The 22,887-nt window shown below is 33.0% G+C and overlaps 1 protein-coding gene across 1 annotated transcript in view; it reads left to right on the top strand.

The window, feature by feature from the left end:
• LOC149776724 (uncharacterized) overlaps positions 1 to 22,887 on the top strand; it is a 47,390-nt gene that overhangs the window by 6,502 nt on the left and 18,001 nt on the right. The window contains exons 5-9 of the mRNA XM_089941346.1: positions 2,092 to 2,348; positions 4,889 to 5,000; positions 10,979 to 11,299; positions 13,749 to 14,051; positions 21,799 to 22,068. Coding sequence (XP_089797472.1) covers positions 2,092 to 2,348; positions 4,889 to 5,000; positions 10,979 to 11,299; positions 13,749 to 14,051; positions 21,799 to 22,068 — 1,263 coding nt within the window. The remainder of the gene's footprint in view (positions 1 to 2,091; positions 2,349 to 4,888; positions 5,001 to 10,978; positions 11,300 to 13,748; positions 14,052 to 21,798; positions 22,069 to 22,887) is intronic.

Genomic DNA, 22,887 nt, shown 5'->3' with positions numbered 1-22,887 from the left:
GCTAAGAATATAGAGTGTAAAAGTGTCTAATTATTTTTATTTTGTGTCATGTTTTGAGTAGTCCTTTGCATCAAGATGCATTTTAACTAGTCACTATATGGCTACAGAAGTTTGGTGGGTTCTTGGAACACTATCGGTCACTGTGCCTCATTTATTTCACCTAAGTGACTTTGTAGAAGCATTAAAGACAGCAAGAATCATTTTCCTGACCTCATTGACTTTGTAGTAGCATCCAAGGAGGTCATTGTGGTAATGTTCCTCACAAAAGTGAGTTTGTAGGAGCAATGAAGGAGGTTCTTGTGACCGGTATTCCTCAGATCAGTGATTTTGGAGTAATAGAAGTAGGAGGTCATTGTGGCATGTTTTCTTTCACCTCAAGGACTGTGTAGGAGCACTGTATGAAGTATGAAGAGGTCATTGTGTCTCTTTTAGTCACTTCAGAGCAGTGACGGTAATTGTTTCTCACCATACTCACCTGAGTGACTTCGTATGAGCAGTGAAGGTAATTGTTCCTCACTTTGCTCACCTGAGTTACTCTGTAGGATGACTCTTAATCTGAATACCTAGGGTGTAGTCTGATTAAAATCGAGATATCCGACATAATGGAGATTAAATGGAGATATCCAATATAATGGATATTGAATGGAGATATCCAATATATTGGATATTGAATGGAGATCTTCGACATAACAGAGATAAAATGGAGATATCCAGTATAACAGAGATTAAATGTAGGTATCCAACATTACAGAGATTAAATAAAGATATCCAACATAATGAAGATTAAATGGAAGTATCCAATATAAGAGAGCATAAATGGCGAAATCTGACATAATAGAGACCCCTGACATAATGAGATTAAATGGAGACAACCATCATAATTGAGAGTAAAAGGAGATAACCGACATAATGTAGCCTTAATGTATATTTATATCTGTTACAATGGAGCTGAAATGGATAAATCAGACATAATGCAGATTAAATGAAAATATTCGTCACAATGGAGAGAAAATGGAGCTATCCAACATAATGGAGAGTAAATGGAAATATCCATCATAATAGACATTAAATGAAGATATCGAACATAATGGAGATCTGGCAGACACTTTTATAGGGCCATGTCCTGTAGACCTTCAGTTCACCAATCTATATACTGCTTTCACATCTTTGAGATTGGTGAACATTATCTGGAAGATATTGTTGCTGATGGCAAATCTTCCTAGTACAAATTACAATGATTCATCTGGTACATTAGTCAAAGGTCAAGAGAACATATGCCTTTATTGATATCTATCTGATGTACATATTGTTACAAGATCTGGATTTTAATCTTGATTGATCCAGGACGTCAGCTTGAAGGAGGGATTAAACTTTTATGGCATGTTTTTCACACATTCCAAAGATTATAATTTAAGCTTAAATGCTAAAGCGTTGATCCCAAACCAACTGTGTTGTTTGCCAAATCTTATCTTTTATGGAATTTTGTTGAATGCCCTCCAATGGTGATAGAGAGCAAGAAAGAGCAACATTCACAGTAAATAATCAGTAGGAGAAATGAGACCCCAGATAGATAGCTTGTCACTGTAAAAATATATTTTCCCCACATAGATGGCACCCCACTGTAAAAATATATTTGCCTCACATATATAGCATCTCACCTCTTTGTTAAATATATTTGTCCCATGTAGATAGAACCTCACTGTTAAAATATATTTGCCCCATGTAGATAGCACTTCACTGTCTAAAAGTAATTCGTTATGAATTATCATGTGGTCAGATATAATAATGTTGAAGAAATGTGTAACATAATTGGATAGAACTTGAAAAAATTCATTTGTCTGCTTGTCCTGATTCAATGAATGCACATTTGTCTAAAGGAATAAAAGTTACAATCACAGAACATTTTAAAATCCTGATGATTAGACTAGCAACTAGTAATTAAAAAATTTTCAAGATTGAATTTTATAAATATATCAAGTGACAGCAATATTTACCCATATTTTGGCCAGGATCCTCTTAATTTGAACTGATTGTTTTTGGAATTGACTGACAAACTTTACAATTATTTTTATCCCTGCATTACTTTTGTAGTTTGCAATGAAACAACAATCAGCAGGACCACATATGAAACCTATAACATTGCTATAAATGCATCTGGTTTTGAATCAGTAAATGGAAGTGATGCATGGAAAGGACCCTCTCCTTCTGTGCTTACAATGTTACCAAATGAAAGAAAAGGAGAATTAATAATTGACTTCAAAGCTGTGCCAGGAAATGTTATTGTGACACAAATTAAATTCACAGTGCAGAATGTAAGCAGTATTGAATTGACAACAACCTTCACAAAGGTATGACTAAATACTTTTCATTTTCCTGATATATATATATATATATATATATATATATATATATATATATATATACATATATCTTCATTGATAATTTAATTAATATGATTTCAATGCAAATAAATTTATTATACAAAATAATTGATGGTTTTTCATACAGCCTAGATAGACTAAGACCTTATATTTTGTATGACTGTGAGGTGTTATTTTATGCACTCTTTCATGTTCAGAAAGTAAAATATAAACATACAAATTGCAAGAGATCATTAGTTGAAATGGACCAATACTGAATCACTGTAGTTGTTATTTATTTTTGTGTTTAATAGTGTGTATGATGGCTGCTGGAGAATTTTAAAAGGTATGTAGAAGTAGCTATGCAGTCTTTAAATGCACTTGGGTTATGTAATGTATTAAGTACCTCAACCTTTTACAGTTTTGTGCAATTTGAGAATGTTATACAGAGCAAATGAAGTTGAATGGGCCATTTATCACTCTATAAACTTTTGGAAGCTTATTAAGTTTGATCTATATCTATTTAACATGTCTTGTTTTTAATAGCTAATTCATATAGTCAACACCAGTCGGGAGACATTTATCACTGTGGAATATCCTGAAGGCAGCATCACTCAGGAAATCTATCTGATCCTGGAAAGCATCCAGAATTCATCAGGAGAAATCAGCAGACTTCAAATCTTGACATGTTTTGAACACAGTAAGGATGAGAAAGATTTATTGAAACGTATTGTGTTTGAAGACAAGAATGAATTATCACAAATTCACATATCTTCTAACAATTGTATAAATGGGTAAATAATTTGTATCTGAAGTCATTATGGATCAAACAGGTTATATATATATATATATATATATATATATATATATATATATATATATATATATATATATATCTGTTCCTTTATTGGGGCTTTTAGTTTCAGCTTTAGGTTTGCTTTCTCAAAGTTTCAAGAATATAGTTTGTCATATAGTCAGATATAAGAATATGGGGCCATAAATAGACCTATCTGTGAAATTTAAAGCAGTCATTTGGTCATCAAATTGATTATTATTTCACAGATGACCACTCTGGTGGACTTGTGGTTAGAGCGTTTGTCTCAGATGCAGGAGGTCGAGGGTTTGATCCCTGGCCGAGTCATACCAAAGACTTATACAAATGGTAATAACAGCTGCCTCACTTGGCACTCAGCATTAAGAGGTTAGTGTTAGGACTGGTCAGGCTGGTGTTGGAATAATTTAAGTGGGTGAGACACACCATTTTTCAGCACACGATAGACTATACATGGTGGCCAGTATCAATGGTGGAGGAAGAACCTGGGAAAACCCAGGAAAGAACCACCAACCCATGAGAAGCTACTGGCAAGCTTTCTCACATACCCACATTAGCTGAATCTGAGGCTCGAACCCAAGCAGACAGAGGTGAGATGGCAGTGATCCGTAACGGAGAGCGCTTTAGACCACTTGGCCACTTGGGGCCCCCTTATGATGTCTTGTCTAAATATATAGGTGCACATGTGATGTCCAGTATGTCTGTCATGGTTGTTATCTTGAAAATCTTGTTATTGGTTACTACTCCAAAACTAAGTCATATAAAGATGTAGTTTTCTGAAGTCTACCATGGCAGCTAATTTTAAAATGTTCTTTTCCTGAAGAATATCACACAATGATTCAACACTCAGAGTTAAAATGTATACATGTAAAACAGCAGTGCCCTTCAAGGGACTCTAGCTTCATACTGGTGATATATATAGTGTAGTCTCATCCTATTCATTGATTTTGATTCCTTAAATTCATAGATTTAGTAACACCAATCTCCATGACAACATGTATTCCATGAACAATAGACTTGATATAACCTTCTAAATGAAGGACTTGGAGTTTTTGAGAGAAAATAATATTTTTGAAAGAAATTATCACAGAAATATAACTGTTATTTCAGGCAAGAAAGAAAATGAAAGGGCAGTAATACTTTTTCAATCAAATTCATAGTAGCTAATGTTGACCACTTGAAATATTTGTAAAAGTTATTTTTCAGCTGAAGCTGACTCGAGTTTATCATCAAATATTTATAACCTTTTGCTCACTTTCTTAAATATCTTGCAGTCAGAAGTTCAACAACAGTGTTGCCTACTGTCACTGAAACATCAATTATAACAACAAGGATTCCAACAGTGATAACAACTAAGGTATTGTCCATCACTGGGCTTGTTCATTCTTCCTGTTAATGTGAAAATATGTTTGCAATGTTTATTAAGAGAAGAGTCAAACATAAACTAGGAGGAATATAATATTGATTATTAAATAATAATTTTTTTTTGCATGAATAAAATTCAATGAATTTAAGATATTAAGCTGAGCCTTTTTAGACAATTCTAGGTTATCATTTAAGTAATTTAATTCTTCTAAAGATATGGATCTGAACTTGTTGCCATAGAGACTAACTCATTATGCATCACTTTATATAGCAGGTCTTGCTAACTTACCAAACCAATACCTTCACCTGTGCAATATTTTTCTTTTGACAGTTGGCATGTCAAAGTGGCATGTTCCCCTGCCATGATGGATTGAAATGTGCCACTTATTGTGATAAGAAGCTGGAATGTCCTTTTGGTGAAGATGAGATAGATTGCACAACAAGTAAGATTTTGTCAATTGGCATGGTATTATGTTGCAAAGTTAGTAATTTTAGAAATCTAGGGAAATCTGACATTAGTATGTTTTGAACAAGCAAGGTTCTAGAGGATCCAAATGTAATGGTACAACATTATCTACAGGGCAAGCAGTCAAAGTGTGTATCATAAGTCCAGATCCGAAATGATAATTTAATAAAGAGCACCAGCAATATATAGGCACCTTTGTTATAATAATGCATAATCCTTGGATTTAATGGGAGAGCTTTTGTGTTGTAATCTTAAATGAGTGATGTGTACGTATGACAGATTGGAAAAGGTCTTCTCATGGGCACTTGTCATTGCTAAAAGATCTCACTGAAATCAACATGTTCAATACAATTTCCAATTTTGGAGGCACCATCTACTACAGCAGCAACTACTGTGATATAAATGACAACAGCAAGTAAGTTGAATGTGTGAATGCAAATGTTTGTATGCATGCATGCATATTGTGTACATGTATGTATGTATGTATGTATGTCATCTTTGAAGTAATTTTATCTGATTTGAAATCTGTCTCCTCGGAATATTTAAAATAATTAAAATTAGTCCACTCCACTTTTTATGATAAAGAGAGGTTAAATAAAATTTTGTTATTCTTCTTTTTTAACCCAAATATTAGTATGTAGCCGTATATTTGGAAATTTATTATAAAACCATTCAAAGGAGTTATGAACAGTGGTGAATACAAAGAGAGCATTGATATACCTAATGTGCAGTGAAATGTGTCATTTTTGGTTCTGGATTAGCTATGCTTAGTATTATCATCCATGATACTCAGTTTTCTTCTCAGACTAATTTTTAATTTTGCCATTTTTCATTCAATAAACTATACTGTGCTTTTCTTGAGCCCAGCAGAGGTCGCTGGTATCAGTTAAGAATTGACTGACTGACTGTTGATGTTTCAACAAATATATAAACAGTCACATATCTGTGACACGACATGACATTACATATTATTTATAGGCGAGGGTAGAAAACCACATTAAACTGAAGCCATTCAAAACAAAACAAATATAATGTTGCCTTGTAAGAATTCTGTCTCAAGAGGCTTGATTGTATTTTTTTATTAAACTTTAGTAATCTGTTGTGTTGTAAAAAAACCACAAGTAAATGGGTGACTTTCTGGCTTGGTTATGAAGTGTGGCCAGTATCAAGTAAACAAGAATACTACTACTACTATAACTATCACTACTATTCCTACAACTACTAGCAATTATTACCATTATTATTATTAATTTTATTATTATTATTATTTTCATCTCAGTATACCAAACTGCAGCTACAACAGCAAAGCCCTCTTGTAATGGGCTGAAGTATTGTGTATGAATTATGGGGAATATATTAAGAAGTTATGGGGAATATATTAAGAAGGAATATAAACGTGATAACAAATGTGATTGTGAGGATCTCTCAGATGAATTTGATCTCTCTGTGTTTATATATATATATATATATATATATATATATATATATATATATATATATATATATATATATATATATATATATATATATATATATATCTGCCAATGTTTGAGAATATTAGTGTTCTTTAATACTCTGCCAATGACTTTACTGTTTGTTGGAAATTTTGGGAAATAAGATATCATATGAGTTGTTAATAAAATACAGTCGTTCTTGAACAGGAAAATATTATCTAACATTTGATATGTTGCAGTCTGTTTTCCAAATGGCTGAATTTCTATCTAATTTACAACTCTCTGTAGCAATGTAGTTGGTACAAATATTTAGGAGTTTAAACTACAGAGTTCTGTTTCTTAGATTAAATGATCTTTTGTCTAATATTTTCTTTGCTTTATGTTGGATTAATTTGTTTTCATTAGTCACAGATTTATTTCTTCTGTTTTTCCTGAGTATTTGGTAATATTATTAGCTCAGTGATGAATCAAGTACTTGCAAAATGGATACTAAAGCTTTTTTAAGATTTATCTCCATTGTTTGGATTCCCTAGCATGCAGCTCAACATATATGCCTTTGTTGTTAGTAAACCTTTGGAGATCATACTTTATCAGAGTCTGATGGATTTTGTATCTCCCCACCCCCAAATCTTTTATATTGTGTATTTGCGATATTTTGCTCACTTTACTATGCACACTTGTTGTGAGCAATATTTCCTAGTTTAAAATTAAAGTGTCTACAATTCAAAAATAACCTTTTATTTCCTCTTTACTTTGTCATTTTTGACACTAGTGTATGATTTATGTTTTAGAGTGTGACTGTATTATTTATATTGCAGCGTTAGAGTTATAGTTTGCTTTTAGAACCAGCCTACAAGGTGGTCACATCTAATTTTGGCCCTTGGTTACTGACCCCTATATTGATAAATATCTCATGTGACAAGAGATGCAAAGCAAACTGAGCCCTGTAGCTGCTGTAATCACTTTTTAATATACTTTTAAGGAAAACAAAGACACTAACAATATTATAGGCATCCAGAATATTATGCCTGTACCCAAAATTGGTAAATCAGTGATTTGAGTAATTTGATATTTCAAAATGTACATTGGTCATATTTCATGCATGTGGATAATTATGGCAGACACAGGAAATTAAGGAAATAAGAGACATTCTATTACAATTATTGAATTTATTCAGTTATCTGCATCTATAATTTAGGAACATGCTGAACATTTTTTGGAACTCAATATTCATTCTTATCGCCAGTTGGCATTACACAAGTGTAGATTATTCTCAATTTATGTGCTTAGAATAATGATAATGCTTAAATTATTGTAATGCATTCTTGGTGTATAGGTTGTAAGTTAATACAAATGTAAAAAAAAACAATATCCCGTGTAGGTATAAGACCCCTTATTATTTTGCAGTCAGAAAACCAATTGCTAGTGGAGAAAAAGAAGATAGTATGCTAAATATTTTGTGATGCAGCAATTGAGTATTAAATGGATTAAATTTTTCCCATTATACATTTCATAGGTTTCAATCTATGTAAGATCACTGACAACAAAATATTAACATTTATTTTGATATTGTGATGTGTAAGGGTGTGTGCATAAATGAATATTTACAACTCTGGTTGTGAACATTCTCCCTTGCTGTTCATAAGTTGCTTTTACTCAGAGATTGGTATCTGTACCTGATAAATCTTCTTGAGCCCTTGTGAAGAAGATAAATACAATGATTATATTTATTGCCTTTTGTATAGCTTGAGTCATGGAAAGCCTTTTTCAGGCACTTCACCTCTAGCCTATTTATTAGAATAATTGTCACAATTATCCTCTCCTTTTACCACTTCTTTAATCTTCTTTGTCTGAGGACAGATCAGAGTCCCAAATCAGCTCACCTTTGGCCATTATATATACTGGTACCATGTGACCTATCATGTTACCCAGATGAGCCTGTTCCTAACTGAACCAACCCATTCTTAATACAGAGATACTCATCAAAACTGGCAGCTGGTAATGAAGGAGAAATTCGCTATAATATTCTATATTTACTTTCCTACTGACAAAATAGTACTTGGACTCTGTGTCAGGCTATGTTATTAGGTTCTGAGTCTTCTGACCAAAGAGTAACCAGTTTTAGAGTGTGAGACTAAAACATAATAAACAATGGTTATATTTAAAGGTAGTGAAACAATATATCTAACTCTATTGAATAGATCCATTTGTGGTTTGTACGCCAACCTAATGACATTTTTGTGTAAGTTTTATTACATTAACATTACGTTTTGTGAGAAGTGAATTAGTGGTGAAGAGCACAATGTCTGCTTTGTGGTCTTCGGAATACAACTTCACTTTATAATTCTAATGAAATGAAACTTGACTCATGCATTTCCTTCTTTTCTCTTTGTATCATCATTTGGATTTCCTAAGATGACAGTCAGGTCTGGCTGACCCTTGTTGAAATCTGCTGTTGTGGAAACTCCTCTTTTAATTATCATTATTGAAGGGAAAATGTTTAGTAGAACAAACACTGAGAATGTGTTAGTCAGAGGGGAAGAAAATATGTGACCATGAACAGTAGTGGTGTTAATATTACTGAAGAGATGTATTTTATACTGTGTTGAAATAGAAGCTTTTGAAATTTTATCAATGTTTTGATATTGCTTCATGAAATTGTACTGCTGTATTGAACATATTTGCTTCATATTCTTAGTTGTAAACTTTTTCTGTGCATATGACAATGCTGGACAGTGGTGGGTTAATTTTAGTACATGAGCTAATGATTTAGTTAAAACTGTACCCCATATGGTAAACAGCAATTTAAATGATAAGTTGGCAATAGGGTGTCATGAAGAGTTGTAAAGCACAGTATAATTTATTGTACAAATAAAAATATGTTTCCTTATTAGCTGATGCCTGATCTTTTCCATCAAATAGTTGGATAATGGTATCCCTGAATAAATGTCATACATCTCACTAAATTGCAGCTACAATGTTGTTGTTTTTGTGGGGTGTAACACCATTTTTCAGCACATGATAGGATGTACATGGCGGCCAGTATTAATGATGGAGGGAGAACCCGGGATGATAATTGCTTGTTTTAGGGTCTACACACACACACACACACACACACACACACACACACATATATATATATATATATATATCTATATATATATATATATATATATATATATATATATATATATATATATATATATATATATATATATATATAATTCTCATTATCAACTGGTTGCTGACTAAATTACTGTTTATAGTTCTAGCTCATCAATCAAGTTTTAAACACATTAACATTTTTATATTGTTGCATTGGCTTTACCTGATATGTTTAGTATTGAACTGGATTTTATTTCTGAGCTAGTTTTTGTATTCATAAATTCATCTTATTCATGTCAGAAACAACAAAGAAACCAATATTTCCTTGTACAATATGTTTCTTCGAGAATATCTTCCCAATCATAATACATATACACCCGCCAAATCTCCCTCCCCCAGTTACGTCATCGATCGATTGATAGAGAGAGTACATTACGCTTAAGTAGAAGATGAGTGATTCACGGATTATACCAAGGGGAGATCACTTTGGCCGACCACCATCTCGGACGGCGTACAGGTTTTAGCTCCTTTTGGCTAAAGTTTTATAATCAGGGCTGGACTGGCGAGGTAGTGGGTTGTTTTCGACGGTATTATGACTGGTAACATTTTCTCAAACAAACATATTTTACTATAAACAAATGGTTTATTTGGCAAAAACCAAAACCTTTTTAGAGATATATTTGAACATTTGCACTTGCAATAGCCAAGATGTGACCTCATAATTTTTCAGTTTCAACAATTGGAATGTTTCTCTCAATGTCTCTTTTCATCTCTCCATCATTACCTTTATTTTACATATTCATAACCATTCTATATATATATATATCAAGCCTTATACATATATTAGAATATTCATCCAGATGTTCTCTTTTTATGCACATTTCATTGTTTCAATATATATGTATATTTGTGGCCATTTATGCATCTATCTATTGTCTCCATGTTTTTGTAGGATAAAACTTGACATGTGACTACGATATATCTATGAAACTTAGTAGGTACACATATTAGACTAGTCTTGTATAGTGTTTTTTGCTAGCTTATATAATATCCATATTTGTTTCCTTTAAACCATCCATCATTCACACATTTGTTTCCAGAGCAAAACTCATGCCTATCAAATCTGGTTTACCTGGAAAATATGAAGCCCTATATGCGAAGTCTTCAACAGATCCTTCTGTCCTCTAAGGCAGATGTTGGTGAGGCAGGGAATAATGATGGCTCCATCATTAAGTGTGCTTAATATATGTATAGCAAAAAACAAAAAGAGTACAGAGAGTGATGGCGTGTTTTTTTAATGTCATTTATGTAATTGTAAGATTTGCGTGTTAAATATTGTTTTAAGTGCATCTTATTTGATACAAATGAGTTAAAATTAAATATACCACTGCTGCAGCACCAACTGCCACTTCGCAAGTTCTGACAACCACAATAGCACCAACCACTACTGCAGCACCAACTACTACAGTACTAACAACATCCACTGCAGCAACGACAACAGCTGCACCAACAATAACTACATACGTACATATAACTACATTAGCATCAACCACTGCTGCACAAACAACACTTGCTCCCACTACCGCTTCAAAAGTGCCGACAACTACTGAAGTACCATCGTCTACCACAATACCAACGACTAGCACAGCAACAATGACACCAGCTGTACAAACTACCACAACTTCAGCACCAACAACTCATGTCCCAATAACTACAGGTATTCCTTTCTCCAACTGTTACCGTTGTTATAACTCATTAAATAATTTTTGTAGTTTTTCATCCTTTCCATTGTAATTTTATGGATATATTAAAACCTCATATTTCCAAAGTTAGGTTAACGTTCACCTTTTTCCAGCATGGTAAGTGTTTCCAACAAATGAAAAGCCTTGATATTATATATTAAACCTTCTCGTTATCAACAGGTTGCTGTCTAAAATAGTATATACTTTTCCAGCTGATTTGTCTACCTTTACAACACAGTAAGATATTTTGTTACATTGCTGCGTGCACTTAACAATGTACTTTTAATTTTAAATTTAGCTCTACAACCATACATTGCAATTTTCATTTCAGCAAAGACACCAGCTCGTATGGCTCTGAACATTCTTTCTCCTTTTCATTTGAGTGTAAAGTTCACTTAAAATGCGTATTGTTTAAAATCATATGATACTAAGTTTCGATTCAAAACATTCTTATATATGATCTAACGATTTATGTAATGTCTGTACTGACGTTTAATTTCTTGGTGAAACAATTAAATAATTTCTTCCAATTACTGACCAGAATTTCATGGGAATGGGAAGAAAGAAAGACAACACCAGTTGTTTCTCTTATTTGATACAGTCATTCAGAAGTGTGTTGCTTACATTTCTTTTGATAACATTAGATTTGTATCATCATTTATTCAATAATGGTAATATTCCAATAATTTATATATTACAAAAATGATAAAGGGCTTCCTATGCAACAAATCTAGTATATCTCCTTTCCAACATGTCAGCCAGTTTAACTTGCATATCTTTGACTTATTATCTAGCCAGTTAGACAGATGATAATGTTTCAATAGATGATACTTTGTGAAAGTTTAGATTACACCTTTTGTTGGGTTTCAAATGTCAGTTATCATTGCCATTTACTTTTAAGATCTTTGGGCTTGAGCTTGTTTTGTTCTATGTTGAAGCAATATTTTCTCATGGCTTCTCACAAGGTCTGATGATAAATTTGAACCTCAAAAATTAATCATATCCATGTAGTTTGGAATCGTTTCTAGTTTTAAAGAATGTTGTAAAACGATGTATATTTACTATTTTGTTCATTAATTTCAGACTACATGTCAACCATACAGTTATATTATATGTTGATTTTCTGTTATAATAAGGATGTTTAAATGAATCAAATATGCCGTCGTCATCCTCAATTTTTTCTATACTTGTTTTCAACATCAGCTTCATTTATCTCTTACTTCACCGTCCCGAGCAGATTCATTTCAAAAGGTGTCACTGACACCTATAACATGTATGTGCCTTTGTTGTTGACTGCCACAGGAAGTTCTCTGATGCTATTTCTTTCCTAGTAGCAATGCGAAAGAATAAGGAATTGCATATTAAAATGTGCAAATTTTAAACCAATTTTCAGTAATAACCTTATTCTTCTCGACCGGACAGAGAGAACGTAATTTTTTGAGAATAATGAACAGTATCAGTACTTTTAACAGCCTGTTGTGCTCACACTCCTCTTACAGCAATTAAAGACCGAATTTTACTATCTACTATAACACAGATCTTTAACGTAATCAAAAATTCCTGTATTATTCGTACCGTTTCTAGCCTTATGTTCAATGCCAACTTCATTTATTTGTATTTCACTACTTTGGTTAACGTAACATTCACTTTGAAATGAGAATGAAATAATGTTTTGAAATAAATATAATTTTGTCATTAAATGTTAATAGTTACTTGAATTGCACTAGCAGTGTTTGTATTCTGCGGGATAAACTATCAGATGAAACCCTGGCTCAATGTTTCAGAATGTTATCATATTTGTTTCATATTCTATATCCGAAACCGTTCAGGCTCATCTCTAGCGAACTATTTACACTGAATGGACTTATCTTCCAGACATACTCGTTTTATCTGCTGTTCATATTGTACAAAGTTTTTCTACATTTTTATCCATTCATGACTGTATTCTTTACTCCTAGTGTTATCACGAGGTTTAGATTTGAATCATGTATCATATTTCTACGACAATTATTATGCATGCATATCAAAATAGTCTTGTGGATGTGGTTGCAACTATTCTGTTTTACAGTTTAAATATTTTCCATGCTACGCTACTTTCATCCATCCATCATTCACACATTTGTTTCCAGAGCAAAACTTCTTGTGCCTATCAATTTCCTGATTACCCGAAAAGTATGAATTGCTGCATTTGAGATCTTCGACAGATCCTTCTGCCTACAAAGACACATGTTGGTGGGGCAGGGAACTAATTGCTTCATTGTCATGTTTGTTTACTATATGTGTTGTACAACATATAAGTGGTACAGTTAAGGGCAGTGTTTTTGTACCACTTCTTTGTAATATTAAGGGTTTGCTTGTCGTAAGTTGTTTTACATGCCTCCGATTTGATAAAAACAAAGAGATAAAAATATACAACTACTGCAGCACCAACCAGCACTCCACAATTACTGACAACCCTGGCACCAACCACTGTTACAGCACCAATAACTACAACTATACCAACGACTGCCGAAGTAGCGACGACAACAGCTGGACCGACAACAGGTACATATGTACAGACAACAACAGAAGCACCAACCACTACTGCAGGAACAACTCTTGCTCCAACTACCGCTACACAAGTTTCAACTACAACCAGAGCACCATCAACTACCACAGTACCAACGACTGCTACATCTGCAATGGCAACAGCTGCACCAACAACAACTCTTGCCCCAACAATTGAAGGTATTCCTTTATCTAGCCTTTACAGTTGTAAAAGACGTTAAGTATAATAATTGTATGGTTTGATATTCCTGCCTCTGTATGGATTTATATCCCTTCTCTTATTTCTTCGGTCAGGTTTAAAGTTCTCCTTTTTCCATTATGGCGAGTGTAGACAACAAATGAGTGGCCTATATATATATATATATATATATATATATATATATATATATATATATATATATATATATATATATATATGTGTGTGTGTGTGTGTGTGTGTGTGTGTGTGTGTAACATTCTCATTATCAACAGGCCGCTGGCTTACGTACTGTCTATATTGCAACACATCTGGCGACCTTGCAACTCTATCATTTAAAAAAATTATTTGCATGGACTTAGCCTTGTATTTGGAGATCTAAACTAACTTCTACGTGAATTAATTTTATTTATTGCAGCAATGACATATGTTATGGCACATTATATTTTTCTTTCCGTTTAACAACAAATTGATATGAGTACGATTTTAAGTGAGCAACAGTCTTATATATGATATAAAGGTTTATGTCATGACTTCATTCTCTTCTAATATTGTTTTCGAAAAATTAAAAAATTCTTTCCAGTTACAGATGAAAATTCCTTATGAATGGGAAGCATGAAACATAATACCAACTTGTTTCTCTTATTGTAAATAAAGAATTCAAAAGTGTATTGTTTAAAATTCTTTTTGAAATTATTAGATTTGCCACATAAATTAATCAGTTCGAGCCATATTCAAATTATTTATATATGGCAAACAAAACTTGATAAAGCATTTCCTGTACAACAAAAGCAGTCTCTCATTGAGATTGATTAAATGACTTGTGGAACCTAAACATGCCTTACTAACACGTCATCCAGCTTTACGTTGCATCTCTCTGACTTATTTACAAGCCACTGGGGAGGCTGACGATGTTTTAATTGTTGATACATAAGTTTAGAGTACATCTTATGTTCGGTTTCTAATTTCAGAGATCATTGTCATTGATTAGTAAGCTCTTTGGTTTTGTTTTGTTCTCTGTTGTTTCAACAGTTTTTCATGGCAACTGACAAGATCTTATGATAATTGTGAACCACAAAAAATCTATCCGATACATGTAGCATGGATTCTTTTCTACTGTCAAAGACTGTTGCAGATTTTTGTATGTTTACTATTTTTTCTTTGATTTAAAACTACATGCGATAAACCATATCTTTCTATTATATGCAGATTTTCATCTCAAAGAAAAAGTTTTACATGAATCAATTATGCAACTGTCATCTTGGCCTTTCTATTTTTATGTTATTTACCATCTTTATTTATATACACTTCATTGTCTCGAGCAGAGTCATTTAAAATGTGTCACTGAAAAAATTAATGTGTATGTGAATTTGTTGTTGACATCCACCCGAAGTATGCTGATGCTCTTTTCTTCCTTGTGGCAGTCATAATGAATACGGGATTGTGCATTAGAATGGGCTTCGTTTTATCCACACGTCCCTTATAATCGAATTCCTTTCTGCCACAGGACAGATGGAAAGTCTCTTTTAGGGTATTATTAATAGTAAGAGTATAGCATGTTATACTCACATTACTTTTGAAGCAGTTAAAGAAACTTGAGTTGTCTCTGGCATGTCTAAGATTCCTTGAATAATAAGTATTCATGCTCGGTCGGGCATGACAGTAATCTACATGCTTGAACGATAATTAATGGGCGACAGTGTTGTGACAAAACATGATTGTTGTCTCTTTGGCAGAGAATGCATTTCGACACCGCTTATGGTGAATAAAGACAAATTTAGTTTGCAATGAAAACGAAATAATGTTTTGAAGTAAATTTGATTTTGGTATTGAATGATAATAGCTACCATAATTGAATTAGTTGTATGTGGCTTTTGTAACATACGCGATCAGTTTGAAACCTTCCTATAATTGTCAGAAATCTTACGTAACCACATATTAGTCTTACATAATGCCCTATTAATTTATATTTGCATATTTAATTCCAACTTTCTGGCTTAATTTGAACCGAAGAAATAGTTTGTTTAGTAAAGAATACAAAATCATATGGTGAATAGCAATCATGTAAAGTGCACTGGATCCAGCAAATGGTCACGTGTGTCAGGGATTGATTAAGAGAAATGCAATAAACTGACAACAAACAGTTCGAAACTAGTATCTAACTAGCCTGAGCACGTTCTACTCTTTAATGAGTCTTTTTATGTTTTGCAAACATAACCGGCTTTCTGTTTCATTTGTTTGTTTTGTCTTTGTATTCGCCTTTTAAACAATACTCAATTAAAGAGTCGAAACCGCTTAGACCAGTTTGATACTAGTTTCGCCTTTTTCGTTGTCAGTTTCTTGCATATATATATATATATATATATATATATATATATATATATATATATATATATACTGCATTTGGCATGTTTACAGATGTGATTTGTAAGATCGTTAGAAAATGCTTTCAACTAGAATGGAAAGTTAGACAATCATTAAGGAAAGGCCGCTTTCCACGCCAACTTGAACTTTAACAAGAGATAAAGAATATTTATTTGGATCATGATTATTTCATTTCATGTCAAAATCCATTCTGTGAAATGTTATACACATATCAGACTCTTCTTCCTGATGTGCTCTTTTTATTCAAATTTTGAATGTTTCAACTTATTTATTTTTACCCATTTCTGGCTGTATCTGTTATCTTCATGTTTTTTAGTTCTAAGTTAAAACTTCAAACGTGTTTATGATATCTCTCTGAAACATTGGATGTATTCATATTAGACTGGTCTTGTATGTGTGTGATGTATGGCTGTTGTCTTGTACAGTTTGAATATTCTTCATTGTATTCTCTTTTACTACATTCATCATTCACACATTTGTCCAGGGCAAAACTCGTGCAACCTATACATTTCTTGTTTAAATGAAAGTTGTATACGGCTACATATGAAGTCGTAAACAAATCTTTCTATTCCTTAAATACATATAGCTGTTTACCTGGAAAATATGTAGTACTATATGTGAATTCTTCAACAGATCCTGCTGTCTACTAAGGCGGATGTTGGCTGGGCATGCCATAATGTTGACTCGATCATCATGTTTGTTTAATATGTGTTCTGCAAATCACATTAAGAGAGATACAGTATGTTATTTTATGTCTTTTTTGTAATCTTATACTTTGCTTCTGATTAAAACGGAAAGTTAACAATGTGCGACAACTGCAGCATCAACAATTACCACAATATTATTCGACCTTTACAACACTGTAAAAGTTTTATTTATTTTTGCATGAACTTGGTCCCTCTACTTTTAATCTGGATTCTTCATCCATAAAAACTCAACTTTGTATTTCAACAAAAGATACCAACTGTTATGTCTTTGAATATTCCTTTTCCTTTTCATTTGAGGATAACTTTGACTTATGCTTATTTGTTGAAAGTCAGATGATTATAATTGTGATTAATAACAGTGTTGTTAATGATTTATAGGGTTTATTTCATGATTGTAATGGACATGTAATTTTGTGTTCAAAATATTCACAAATTTCATCCAGTTACTAATTAGAATTCTTTGGGAATGAGAAGAATGAAACAAAAACCATTTGTTTATCTTATTTGACACAAATCATTACGAAATGTATTGATATCATTTGTTTTTGTATGAAAACATTAGATTTTGTGCATCAGTTAATAAATTATAGAAACATTCCAATTTATTTCCTTCTCAAAAACCTTTTAAAATATTTCCGATACAACAAAACTAGTCTATCTCTTATGTGTTCTTAAAATTTGACTAAATAAATTCAATACATTTTACAACCATTATTACAAATTGCAAAAAATACATATAATCATGTACTAGGAATTACACAAATATAGATATACATAACACTTTCTCTCATAACGAGAAGAAAGATTATATAATAAATGGTTATTTTTCGATATTAATCAAATACACAAATGATGCTAATACAGTTACAAAAGGTGTAAAATCAAGGTTCTCATGCTACCGGGAAATCGGGAAAAAATCGGGGTCAATGATACTTTTGTCCTGACCGTAAAAAGTCCCTGGGTTTTGCAAATATTGGTGAAAGACTGGAAAAAACCGGGAATTTTTCCGCCCCCCATGACGCCCGAAATAATCACGTAATTGCGTCGTAACTAAACTGATCGCGAGTTAAATTTAACAAGTTCTAACCGAAATATTCGTAGGGTGCAGTATGGATCATTTCGGTGCTTGCAATAAACATATACACTGAGTTGATCTAAACGCTCAGTGGATTAGATTCGTCTAGTAGACTTTTATTTTGAAAGTCAGCTGGATATTCTTACCTTTCCTTACCGGGAAGGTATGAAAACCAGTCTAGCATCACAAGAGGCCAACATGTTTTGGCAAAGCATAGCTGCTTACGGAATGACCTAGCAAACTTTACACGTTGTTAGATCAGTGAAACACGCATCAAATCGATATGAATATGAATTTTTTCTCTCAGAAATTGTGAGTATTACAATAGTTATGTTTTTTATTCTGATGAAAGACATGATAAAACTACAGCATTGATGAAATGTGACCTGGTACTCGCGATTTGCATCGCTAGTCGCTTGAGCACACAAATCTAACCCACAGTTTCAAATGTTACAGAGAAAAATATATTAAATGAAAGTCATATACTGGTTGTAATAAAAATACAAAAACCAAAGAACACCAAATGTTCCATATTTATATATTCCGAGAACAACTTCTGGAATTTTGTTGTATCACGTGACTACCGCATTGACATGTGCTCTCTGCTTGATAAATCAGACTAGCCATATTGCTGGTTTTCAACAAAAGGTATCTGAATTTCGTTTAATATAATTGCATGCCCGTACAATAACATTAAAAAGGAGTTTGTTGTTGTTATCACTTGACTATTGTACTTCCGATGTGGTTGTTTCAGTTTTGTGAAGTTATGTGACTAGTAATGCTAATGGTGAGTACTGGGCCAGGTTGCATCTATGCCGTAGTTTCGTCTAGTCTGTCAGCGGATTAAAGACATAACGATTATAATACTTGCTTTTTCTGAGAAGATAAATAATTTTCCTATCAATTTCATGCTGGTACAAGTTGATATAAGTTTAAATTTTCTAGGCCCGATGGGAATATTCGGAGGAAACCCAAATTTGTAGTCCAAATTGTTTGAATCTCCTAGCTGAAATGAGAACTTGTGGTCCATTGTATTATATATTAAAAACCGGTACGAGCTCTTGTATCATTACAGGTTTGGGGACTGGTTTAACGAATTACAAGAAGACAAATTGATTTTACAGACAATTTAGTCCTTATTTATACAAAAGTATGAAGTTTTGAAGGTTTTTAGCTAAAATTTAAATTAACCCCTTTGCAAATGTTTTTTTTTTTTTTTAAATGCTGGAATTTTAGCCAGATAATTTAAGGATATTTTGTGGTTTGTAAAATCTTGTTTGGGATTTTATTGGCACAGATAAATTCAGGGTTAACTTGTTTTGGTACAAGACAAGATTCTAAATATTTGCGTTTATTGGGTTTTATTACTATAATAGGAAATGTTTACTTTCTGTAAGATTCATATATATTGCTTAAGAATTCTTTAGAATTAAAGGTTTGAAAAGAAACAAAATTAAATTATGTTTTTTATGTTGTTCCCACTTAGCAACATGATGCAGGTCAGCACAATAAAATTATAATTTTTCTTTGTACATTGAAATGTATTTACATGCCAATATATAGGATTATAATCATTTTGTTTCGTGTGATACATTTTGTGATTTTGTACATGATCACCTATTCTGATTTAGATGTTTCAGAGAGTCTTCTTATGGGAACCATGAAAAATTAATTTCATCCTGTAAAACCCCTGGAAACAACTGGAAATTTATCTTTAGGAAAGTGTGGGAACCATGCAAAATGGATATACCAAAATTTTTAGAAAAATGTATAGAAAATAAAACAATATAAAACATCTATACATGTGAAAGTGCACTGCGATTACATTTCTTTTCTCCTGATATGCCGAATGTGGATGATGTAGTCTTGTAACATCAAACACCATCTCAACACTCCTTGATATTAATTGTCAATTTGTTAATGAAAGTAAGGTTTTCTGATCACATAATACAGTAATCGGAGATGGAGCAGACTTAATATACACTTCAAAATATTGTAAAACCAAAATTAAAGTCAACTCTTCTTTTCGATAATGGAATGATTTCTTTGGTGCACAAATAACACAAACACCTTTAATGATTGACTGAACTCAGGAACCGAAAAAAACTGGATCATATTTTAGTACGGCCTTTGATGTATAGAACGCCTTCTGACATTTGTGAGACCAGAAGAGGTTGGGCTTCTTAAAACATTGGTCTGGGCTCAACAATCATGGAAACATTGGAGCAAATTCTCCGTTGAGATGAAGCCATGTTTATTCTCAAACTGTTGGCTCAATGGGCAGCTATGGAATGTTTTGGTTGGGAAACTGCTTGATTGATTATATATACATACATATATATATATATATATATATATATATATATATATATATATATATATATATATATATATATATATATATATATATATATATATATATATATATATATATATATATAAACTTTCATTCCTTAATTAGTCATAAAAACTGTAACAACTAGAGAAGGGAATACCTGAAGTTATAGGAGAAAAAGTTGGTAGTGCTGCAGTCGTGATCATTGGTACAGGTGTAGTCGTTGCTAATGTCGTAGTCTTCGGTATTATCGTAGTAGATCGTGCTCCAGTAGTTGTCGGCATTTGTGTAGTAGTAGTAGTTGGAATGCGAGTTGTCCCTGCAGTAGTGTTTGGTACTACTGTGACTCTATGTACGTATGTAGCTGTTGCTGGTGCAGCTGTTTTCGTTGCAGCTGTAGTAGTCGTTGCTACTGTGGTAGTAGATCGTGGCCCAGTTGTTGTTGCTATTTAACAGTGGAAGTTAGAGCACGTGATGATGCTGCAGTAATGGTTGGTGTTACTGTGGTTGTCAGTACTTGTGAAATAGTAGTTGGTGCTGCAATAGATGTATATTGGGGCTTAGAATTAATAGGTTAGTGATAGGACTGGTCTGCTTTTCGTCAGGATAATGTGACTGGGTGGGACTTCGTGTTACATATCTGCAGTATGAATCGCCATAATCATTATAAACTGCTACACTGCAAACATCGCAATGAGGTGACTCAAAGATTGTTAAAGCTACGTTAAAATCGAAATCTTTCACACTCTTCCAGATGTGTTCTGTTTATTCGCAGTTCAAATTCTTCATATTTGTGTATAGTGTTTCCCAATCATGGTTGTATTCTTTATCTCCATGAGTTAATTTTATTTTAAAGATTGAAAAGTGTGTATCATATATCTACGACACTTAGTATGGTTACGTATTAAACTAGTCTTGTATATGTGGTTGAGGCTATTCAGCTTTGCAGTTTAAATATTTTCCATGTTATTCTCCTTTCATCCATCAATTGTTGTTACATTCGCACGTTTGTTTCCTGGGCAAAGTTTGTGATGTTGGTGGGGCAGAGAATAATGAGTACGAAATCGACATGTATGTTTACTATATGTGTATTACAACTGATAAAAGGTACATATAGCGTCAGTGTGCTCTTACTTGTCTTCTTTGTAATCTAAAGGTTTATTTCTCTTAAGTTGTACATGTTTCTGACTTGATGAAAACGAAGAGTTAAATATATACAATTATTGAAGGACCAACCAGCACTGCACAAGCACTGACAACCACAGTAGCACCAACGACTACCACAGCACCAAGCACTACCACAATATCATCGACTACAGCAGCACCAACTACTACTGCAGGAACAACACTTGCTCCAACTACAACTACAGGAGTGCCTACAACTACAGGAGCACCATCATTTACCACAATACCAACGATTACTACAGCTGCAACGGCAACAGTTGCACCAACTACCACTACTGCAGCACCAACACCAACTCGTGCCCCATCAACTACAGGTATTCCTTCCTCTCATTGTTCGTTTTTAAAAAAAGTCTATGTGGAATGATAATATGTTTTTCTTGCCTCCCTTTTGCTTGTAGGGGCAGAGCATTCGAATCATCTTAGTTATCTCTTTAGATTGTCCCTTTTCATTTAACGATAAAGTTGAATTCAGATTCTTATTACTTTTAATGAAATGATAATAATTGTCAGTTAACAATACTGTTTTAATGACGTATTTGATGACTCTATTGACCTGTCATTAAGTGTTCGATAAATTTAAACATTCTACTTGGATAAGGAAGAACATTGATTGGAAGAAATGAAACACAACACCCACTTGTTTCTCTTTTTGGACACAAATCGTTCCGATGCGTTTTGCTTAAATTGGGTTTTTGAAAACAGTATATTTTTACTCTAACATTTGCAATGTTCCAAAGATTTATTATTGCGAAACGTCTGTCTCTGAGATGGTTGAAGATCTTGTTGAATGTAAGAATGCCTTCCCGTCAACCAGTCTTACTTTGCATCTCTTTCACTTTTTACTTAGCCGATTGGGTATCTGACAATGTGTCAATAGTTGATGCATTTTGAGAAGTTTATATTACAGGTTATGTTGGGGTTCAAATATCAGTGATCATTGTCATTTATTCCTCATTAGATACACATTCTATGGCGACCATATTTAACAACAGACTCCACAGGACAGATCATATTACTAATTTTGTCTCGATAATTCCCATATTCATGTTACCAATCTCAAGGAACTGGAGGTGAATGAAGCTTCTAGAACAGTTGAAAAACCAATCAGCCAATGAGAAATTAATACATAGATG

The sequence above is a fragment of the Sinohyriopsis cumingii genome, chromosome 18 (assembly GCF_028554795.1).
Source record: "Sinohyriopsis cumingii isolate HCF-2022 chromosome 18, ASM2855479v2, whole genome shotgun sequence".
Taxonomy (NCBI): Eukaryota; Metazoa; Mollusca; class Bivalvia; order Unionida; family Unionidae; genus Sinohyriopsis; species Sinohyriopsis cumingii.
Note: the sequence above shows the minus strand (reverse complement) of the source record. Positions and strands in the feature narration are given on the sequence as shown.